The 10,000-nt window shown below is 43.8% G+C and overlaps 1 protein-coding gene across 1 annotated transcript in view; it reads right to left on the bottom strand.

The window, feature by feature from the left end:
* Positions 1-10,000, bottom strand: part of sgcd (sarcoglycan, delta (dystrophin-associated glycoprotein)) — a 157,385-nt gene that overhangs the window by 128,121 nt on the left and 19,264 nt on the right. The window contains exon 2 of the mRNA XM_063203661.1: positions 8,368-8,553. Coding sequence (XP_063059731.1) covers positions 8,368-8,553 — 186 coding nt within the window. The remainder of the gene's footprint in view (positions 1-8,367; positions 8,554-10,000) is intronic.

The raw sequence follows: 10,000 nt of genomic DNA, 5'->3' as shown, positions 1-10,000 counted from the left end.
ACAAACCCACATGGCCTATACAAATCTAACTATTTTTTTATTCATTTTCAGTCATATATGCCATACACAATTTATGTTACTAAGGGCTTATATATTTCGTATAAGTAAAAAGATTGGAAAATAGTGCTGTTTTTGGATGAATGCCAATCAGATGTCCCATATGAAAAAGTCTTATTAAAAACGCATATGGATTATATCTGTTCCATAAGAATATTATAAGGGTCATACAAGGCACAAACCCACATATCGTCGGCTTGCTACCAAAACCGCCTAAGTCCGAATTTGGTCGAAATGAGATTTTTGCACAAACTTACTCCCCTACCACAACTGCATCACCCTGCCTTTCTGCCAGGGTCATTGATCAATCACAACGGTAACCAGAGTCAAAAATCTGTATGTATAAAGTCATACACTGCCTATGAGAAAATGAATGACCAGGGACGTAGCTATAGGGAGGACAAGGAGGGCATTTGCCTGTAGGCCTAGGGCCCTCCTGCAGGTGGCAGGGGTAGGGGCCCTATTATGATCTTGGCAGGTGGTATGGGGGCCCTATCTATTCATCCTGGGGCCCTGTGCACAATTATTCTGCCAATGTGAATGACTTGGGTAACTTGACTTAGCCATTTTTGATGCAAGAAACAGTTTATTTACATCTGTTAAGAGTGTCTCTCTCTCTCTCTCTCTCTCTCTCTCTCTCTCTCTCTCTCTCTCTCTCTCTCTCTCTCTCGCTCTCTCTCTCTCGCTCTCTCTCTCTCTCTCTCTCTCTTCAAAGACAATGGCCATGTTTCAAAACTTCATCCTTAGACATCTGTCTGAGATAATCTGGTTAACACACAATGGTTGTAGCCTTACATTAATTTATGATTGTAGCCTTAAATAGAATTGAGCAATTAATAATCATGTGCTTTATTTGATATTATCACAGGTGTACAAAAGACTGCCATAGACTCCATTCTCCTATGACAATCTGTTATTTCATACATTTATCTAATATTATATAATGTAGATCTTGAAAAGCGTTGGGTTGATATCACTAGTGCAATACATTATTGCATACACAGTAAGATAACTAACTCCATTGTGTAAAGGATCCAGTAGTGGTTCTATTCCATATTCTGAATGCCACGATCATGGTGTTTGAAGTGGGCGGGGCACAGTTCTATGACCAGGTTACCTCGGTCATGGGTAAGGTTGGAGGGTGGGCAGTTTTCTATGTGCATGGAAAATAGCAGAAGTGAATCAAAGATGATACACAAGGAGGAGACAGTTCGTGAGGAGGTACAGGGACCAACAGAAGTGCCCTACCCCTTCATCCTCCTCCATGACTGATGGAACCTCAACATGGAGATTGGAGGGCACTGCATGGCTTCCTCTGTGTGGTACTGCAATCTGCATGAGAATGTAAATAATGATTTCATTGAAAGCTAATATGACTGAAAGTGTTTGAAAGTAAAATAAATCTGTGAAAATCTGTTGGAAGACATGAGATTTACCAGCATACTAGATTGTTACAAGGTCTACAAATATTTTCATGTTTCAATTATTCACCATTTCCAGGATTAAAGTTTTTATTCCATTATTTTGAGTAATTACATACTTTTTGGGAATGCACGCACCAAGCAATACACACAGGTGTTAAGTGCAGGTGCAGACGCCGACCTCTGTTGGTCTTTTGTCATTCAGGATTAAAGTTTGGAATAAAAATAAAAAAGAATAGTATAACTATCAAAATAATATGCAGTGCATTGTTCTTGTTGTGCTGCATCAAATAATTTATTTTAAAGTGTTTTGTTTTCCTTAGGAGCCATTTCATGTTTGACTTGCAGCTTCACTCAAAATAAATAAAGAAAATAAATTAACATCTTAGACAGGTACTGTTTGTAGTGGACCAATGACACAGACATGATGACAGGATGATGCAGATGTGGTAGGGGAGTAAAGTTCTGCAAAAATCTCCTTTGACCAAAATTATTAGGGGGGACTAACAATTGCTCTTTGCCCAGGGTCTCAGATTTCCTTGAACCGCCACTGATGTTTGGCGCCCCCTTTGGTGCCTAGTTTTTCCCTGTTTTCCGAAAACCCCAGAATCGGACTTAGGCGGTTTTGGTAGCAAGCCGACGATATACAAATCTAACTATTTTTTTTATTCATTTTCAGTCATATATGCCATACACAATTTATGTTACTAAGGGCTTATATATTTCGTATAAGTAAAAAGATTGGAAAATAGTGCTGTTTTTGGATGAATGCCAATCAGATGTGTGCTGTATTTGTGCCATGTTGTTGTATATGTTACAGTAGGCCCTATGTGTATGCCATATTTAAAGGTGCACCATGCAATATTTGTTGTAGCTTATTTCCAGCTAGGGTGACCACCTGCTAATAATTCTAAGGGGGACACAAGGGGTATGTTTCGGAGGGACAATGTGGGACAGACCCCCCCCCCCCCCCCCCACACACACACACACACATACACACATTTGTCTTTAGGCAATATAGGCCTATATATAATCAAAGTGACAGTCAAGAAAGACAAATAAAAAATCATGAGTGAAGTTCTTTGTCAGGTTGTTTTTTTCCGGGAAGCTTATTTAGACTATAGGCCTGTGTTATATACAAATATTAGCCTACATTTAAAGTCTCATGCTTCATATGACAAATGTGCAGAATTCATATAAATATTGGTGTCAGAAACTGTTTAAGAAATGTACAAATTAAATCAGGTTTGCATATAATTAAATGTATAAACTTTATAAAATTTATATACGAATATTACATTTCAAGTTGTAAACTTCATATAAACTTAATATAGGAAGTCTGTAAAATCCAACTACGGAACATGTACGGAACATACGTGTGATGGAGTGTACCAATCACTAGGGTTTGTGGGTGTGTTCTGACTAACATGCCAAACAAGCCTGGCTCTTTGGTGTAGCGGTCAGAGCCCCGGTTTTTACTACCCCAGAAGGGTCTGGGTTCAAGTCCCAGCTGGGCAACTCTACTCCCCTTCGCTATGAATGGTGTCAGAAGTGGGATGGTACCGTGAGGCCATCGGAAGCGTACCCATGGTGTGTGAGCCGTAATTCCATGTGAGGGACCCCCAGGATTGGTTACCCCCGTGTGAGGGACCTCAGTGATAGGTGAAGCATTGATGATGGGGCACATTGGATGGGAGAAGCATGATGGGCAGTTGCATGAGGGACACCATGAGTGTGTGAAGCGCACGCGTGCGCTTCCCGAAGGGGAAGGCAATGTGATGGAGTGACCATCACTAGGGTTGTGGGTGTGTTCTGACTAACATGCCAACGAGCCTGGCTCTTTGGTGTAGCGGTCAGAGTCCCACACGTAAATTGAATAAGACTTCAATATGATTTTAACATAAAACGTGCATTATTTCTATAGGAATATAGTAGTTTTCTCCTATGTTTTAGTCAATATAATATAGTATTATGCATTGTTGGCATGTCAAACTCTTATAAGAATTTATACTGCATGCAGTCATGTTATATGGCATGCGTATAAGTTCCATATAGTATTTCTTTTCGAAAAGGGGCCATAATCGACTATCATGATAGACATATATTAGAAAACGTATAAGTGACTCTTGCAAATCTGGCACATTTTTTCTATACGATTTCATATAAGGAACATGCATGTTTGCAGTATATGAATCATATAATTCTTTTTCATATGGGCAGTGTGTTTTTTTGTACCTGTTTGTTCCATCTTCTATCATATCTATCTTTACACTCCGCAAGAATGCATGAAAACATGCCTGGAGGGTCTGTGACGTTTGAGAATGTTTGAGAACAAAGGCAGTGTGATGCCAATCGTCCTGGAGCCCATACTGTGTTCCAGTGCATCCTTGTTTCTTAAGCACTGAGATGCTTTTATACTGCATATTGTAAGAGTACTTTAATATGAAAATAGTGCAAGTGCTATTGTGGAAGTGTACTTTCAGGTTTTTTTATGGGACGCTGTGTCAAAGGATGATGATGAATGGAACAGAGACTCAAAAAGGATTGAGTATGACCCTGGCTAGATTTGTACATATTCCAGGTACCTGGCTCAGTAGTAAACCAGGCCAACGTGACCTTGAGGCAGTAGTGGTAAATCATGCCTGAAGTCTTCATTCTCTTAACCAAATGGCCCATCTATTATGCCTTGTTCAGACCAAGAGCGACCTACGCTAACGGAGCAACGGAAGTCATTATTTGTCTATGGATGGCACGCGACCAGTGCTACCGAATTCGCCAGGGGCGAAGCGAACTGAGCGACCAGAGCGAATGTAAACAATTCAAGTCAAGCAAATCTTATGGTAATGAGCTATGACGCGGTTAGGTAAAAAAAACTATTGGAATGGTGATATCAACGAATGTCCCAGGCTGTCAAACCAGAGCCGTTATGTGATTAGCTAAATCAAACATGTCAATGCCGCATCCAGAGCGAATACAGCAAATTCAAAGCGAAACTTCTTCTGCTACCTCTGCAACCAGGCAGCGTAGTAAGCTCTTGGTCTAAACGAGGCATTAGCAGGTTTATCAATCAATCATGCTTTTGGAGTACCCCCCTTCCCTGGCACTCCACAACTGCTCATCGTCAGATGCCATGGCGATTGAAACACGACGCCAATACAAGTTGTGAGACGTGAGATTAGAGTTTGCAGAGGACTGTGATGTACTTATGGGATGTCTGTGTTTACTGTCTGAGTCTGAATCTATGTTGTTGTTGCCAGGGTTGGCCCTATGTTATTTTCCTGTCAGTATATATCAAGTGACGGCGCAGCTGTGGCCCAATGTCTAGGGAGTTGGTCTTCGGCACCGGTTTAAATCTGTGGCAGTAAGAGAGGGAATCTGGGTGGTCTTTTTTTCGTCTTAATGGGATGGGAAACGTGCACTACACATGGATTTCCCATGCTTACAAAAATTCCGCTGTGCGCCCTTGAAGTTAAAAGAAAATGTCAAAATCATCCCCCTCCAAATCAGGCATCTCCCTTTCATGCCTTGTGCCAAGGATGAATTACTGAACGCCCTAAAGGCCAAGCCTCTATATTTGTTTTTTTCACATTGCATTAAAATCACACTTTTAACAGCTCTATACACCTGCACCCCCAACAACATAGGGTCTCTAACATCTTGCCTGAAACCTTTTTGTAGACCAGCAACGCCCATGGAAGGGGCCATTTTTGTCGCCTGGTCCAGGGGCCAATGGAGTCATGATCTATTCCTGCCCTGTGCCTATTTGAACACTGAATTTGGAAATTACTTAACAGTTGGAAATAGAACTACCATCCTATCCCCCTGGTTTGATTTTACAACTCAACTTCTGCCTCCACCCCCAGTGGCCTCATGGCAAACTCTACCGCACCTCTGACACACTTCTATACATAGCACAGGGACAGTGGAGTTACTACACCCCCATCTGATCCCCAGAATAACTAGAGGCATTGGAGTCTACAAGGTGCCACATCCTTCACACGCACACGTTCATAAACACACGCACGCACGCACACACACACGCACGCACACGCTCACACACACATTTGCATACACAGACGTACACACACACACACACACACACACACACACACACACACACACACACACACACACACACACACACACACACACACACACACACACACACACACACACACACACACACACACACACACACACACACACACACACAAACACAACAATCTTGATAACAATGAGTCCAGACCATATAGGGTGTGTTTTTCTGTACAGTATGTTTCAGATTGACATTGCTTGCATTATTTGTATTTGTGTTTGTAAATTGATTTTTGATGCCTCTGCGTACCGAAAAAAACTAGAGGCATACTGTTCAATCTGTCAATTTGTATGTTTGTCCAGATGTGTGTGTGCTAGTTCATGATAGATTTTTGTTTGTGCGATATGTTTTTAATGAATTAACATATTTTGTCTGAATATTGAGTGCTACTCATTCAAAGTTCAATGAATTGATTGACTTTTTGGAGGCCACTTCTTTACATTCCTGAGGCATCAGAATGGAAAATTGGTGTCATGTTTTGCTTCCTTTCACATGCATTAAGGACATGTCCTTCACAGAATAATAATTATTATTGGATGATTTTACTTCCTCAAACGTCCCACACACTTAGGCCCTCTCTCACGCTTTGATCTCTCTCTCTCTCTTTCTCTATCTCTCTCTCTCTCTCTCTCTCTCTCTCTCTCTCTCTCTCTCTCTCACATACGCACGCACGCACACACACACGCTAACGCCCCCACACAAACCTCACTCAATCTCGTCAGGTAGACCCGAGAGGCTCCAGGCTCCTCAGCCAACCACAGTCTAGTGCAGGGCAGGAGTAGCAATCTGTTACCCCCCAGCCAGCTGTTTCACACGGGGTGCTTTCAGGAAACGCCATCAAACAAACTAAATGACAGCTACATCCACTCCACACCTCCTTCAAATGAAGATTAAGCAGGCAGCTACCCCCACATGCAGCCTGAGAGAGAGAGAGAGAGAGAGAGAGAGAGAGAGAGAGAGAGAGAGAGAGAGAGAGAGAGAGAGAGAGAGACAGAGAGAGACAGAGAGAGACAGAGAGATAGAGAGTGTGTGTGTGAGAGAGAGAGACAGAGAGAGAGAGCAGTCAGCTACCCACATACAGCCAGAGAGAGAGAGATGGGTGGAGTGGTGGTGGTGGTGGGTGGATGATGGAGATTGTGGTAATGGGGGGTGTTCAAGGAGGTGGATAGAGTGAGAGGCTTGTCAAGTGTGGAGAGAGGAAAGCAGAGTGGAAAAAGAGTTCTTGGAAACGAGTGAAAGGAATGGAAAGAAAGAGAACTGACTGGGAAGAAATGAGAGTGAAAGGATGTTTCTAAGAATGAATCTCTCTCTCTCTCTCTCCCACTCTCTCTCTCTCTCCCTCTCTCTCTCTCAGTTTGTGTGTGTGTGTGTGTGTGTGTGTGTGTGTGTGTGTGTGTGTGTGTGTGTGTGTGTGTGTGTGTGTGTGTGTGTGTGTGTGTGTGTCTCTGTCTCTGCCTGTCTGTTGAACACTGTCACTGAAAGAGCTGCAGAGTGTAGTGTAGAGGTGACAGATTGACTAACTGCTAACAGACTGACAGACTGACTGGCTGGCTGGATGGCCACGCTCTAAAAAAGGGCCAGTCTAGGCTGTGTCAGCGCAACGCTACACCCCTGAACAGGAAACACTGCTGTAATCTGCCAGATAGTGAACCCATACACACACACACACACACACACACACGCACACACACACACACACACACACACACACACACACACACACACACACACACACACACACACACACACACACACACACACACACACACACACACACACACACACACACACAACAAACACAATCCCATTTAAACAGGAAACGTTTTCTAATCGCCCTCCCATCCAGCTGAATGAGGAAAACACACCCGTTCACAATCACACAGCGCAGCAGGGGGTGCAGGGTGGTACTCTACTCCATACGGTAGAGCCAGAGCGGTACTTTAGGTAACCCAGTACAGGTCCACCCCACTGTGGATCTGTTCGACCTGAATCTGTTAAAAACAGCTCAGCAGCCATAGACACACACATTACACAAAAACGCACGCACGCACACGCACACACACACACACACACACACACACACACACACACACACACACACACACACACACACACACACACACACACACACACACACACACACACACACACACACACACACACACACACACACACACACACACACAGCTTCCTTTAACAGCACACACTCCATTTCCTTTATCAGACGTCACAGAACAAGCAGGACTCCAATAATCAATATCTGCACAATACCAGCCACAGAAAAACATCACACATCACTGTGTTATATAAGAAACCACACAGCTTTGGTGAGCGAGAGAGAGAGAGAGAGAGAGAGAGAGAGAGAGAGAGAGAGAGAGAGAGAGAGAGAGAGAGAGAGAGAGAGGACGGGCGGGAGGGAGAGAGAGAGAGATGAAAGAAAAAAGAAAGAAAGAAAGAAAGAGAGAAAGAAAGAAAGAAAGAAAGAAAAAAGAAAGAAAGAAAGAAAGAGAGAAAGAAATGCAAAGACAATGAGAGAGAGAGAGAGAGATGAGGGAGAGAGGGAGAAAGAGGGAGAAAGAGTGATAGAGAGAGAATGGTAAATAAATTGGAAGAGGGGAGGGGAATAGAAAGAGATATGGAGAGAGAAAGAGAACGAGAGAGAGAGAGAGACGGAGAGAGAGAGAAAGACAAAGAGAGAGAGAGAGAGAGAGAGAGAGAGAGAGAGAGAGAGAGAGAGAACAAGAGAGAGAAAAAGCGAGAGAACGAGAGAGGCATGGCTTCTGTGTGACTTACGATGGTGAAGTTCATGACCTTGAGGATCCAGATGGTGAGGGCCAGGTTGATGAGGATGAGGCTCATCAGGAGCAGCACGAAGAAGTAGAGGCAGCGCTTCCTCCAGCCGTAAATGCCCACCTTGTACACGTGCGGTTTCTCGGAGCTCTGTACATTGTTCCTATGAGGGCACTGTTCTTGGGTCATCTGGGTACACGCACACACAAACGCACGCACACGCAGAGTACACACACACAGGCACGCACACACACACACACACACACATACATAAAGTAGACACACACACACACACACACACACACACACACACACACACACACACACACACACACACACACACACACACACACACACACACACACACACACACACACACACACACAGAAAAGGAGAAGATAGGAAAAAAGAGAGAAAAAACAAAACATGATTAGCCAGACTCCAGCTGCGGCAGACACTGAAATGACACAAAAAAAAGGCGAGACGAGCCTCGGGGTCAGTCCCTACGCTCGTTACACAGATAAGATGTGCGGTCTGGATTTGATGAGCTCTGATGTGAAGTACAGCGCCCGTATGAGGGCCACACCAGGTCAGCAGATGGAGTCTGTATTATACTAGCTTGGGTTTTACCATCTCCTTAGTAATTTCATTTGGACAGAGGGTTCGAAACTAGAGCTCTGGGAGGCGTTTGGTGCAGTTACCAGACAAACAGCTGATCAACGAACAGGCCTAGGATGAGGGAGGGAGAGAGGGGGCAGCACATTTCAATCATCAACAGAGTTCACCTCCTTCTTTTCAGTGACATGAACCAATGTTAGAGATTGGATAAAATAGGATGCGTGTTTCAAATTTCAACAGAGCTTACCCCCCTCTTCGCTTCTGTCCTGAACTTAGCAGTTCTAGACCCTCTATGAAATGGCAAATGGTAAAACCAGGCTACAAGGCTGGAGTCCACACAAGTTCAGTAGTGGTAATTTTTCTTACATTCCAAAGACATACAGTACATTACAGAATGAACATAGTATTATACATTACATATTATTGGGTATTGGAGTATATGCACACATTCAACATGAAGAACAGAAAAGAGCGTATGAGGGTCACGCCAGATCAGCATATGGACTGGAGCCTGTAGGCCCTCCATTATAGCGACTACAAGAATGGGTTCCTGCATTAGTTGTTCTTACATTGGGTGACCTCATCAATGGCATGCAGTACATCATGAGCACACAATGAGAATGTGAATTACATAAAAACGTAGCGCATGAAGAACAGCAAAGAGCCTGATAATGTCGGATAAAACTTCGACCAGCGTCAGAAGTCATCCAGACTAAAGCCTTGTGAGAGCAAAATCATGCCCAAATGAAAGCCCACCTGGGAGACTCCAACTCCCATTGTCATTGTGACACAGCACTCCACAGCACATAGGTGTTCACTGCACACTGCACGCAACGAAATTGCATTTTATGCCTCACCCGTGCAAGGGAGCAGCCCCAAATGGCTCCCCAAGGGAGCAGTGTGTTGGGACGGTATGCTCAGGGAACCTCAGTCATGGAGGAGGATGGGAGAGAGCACTGGTTAATTACTCCCCCCACCAACCTGGCGGGAGTCAAACCGGCAACCTTTTGGCTACAAG

The sequence above is a fragment of the Engraulis encrasicolus genome, chromosome 7, assembly GCF_034702125.1.
Source record: "Engraulis encrasicolus isolate BLACKSEA-1 chromosome 7, IST_EnEncr_1.0, whole genome shotgun sequence".
NCBI lineage: Eukaryota > Metazoa > Chordata > Actinopteri > Clupeiformes > Engraulidae > Engraulis > Engraulis encrasicolus.
The sequence above is the reverse complement of the archived record's forward strand: the minus strand, read 5'-3'. Positions and strand labels throughout refer to the sequence as shown.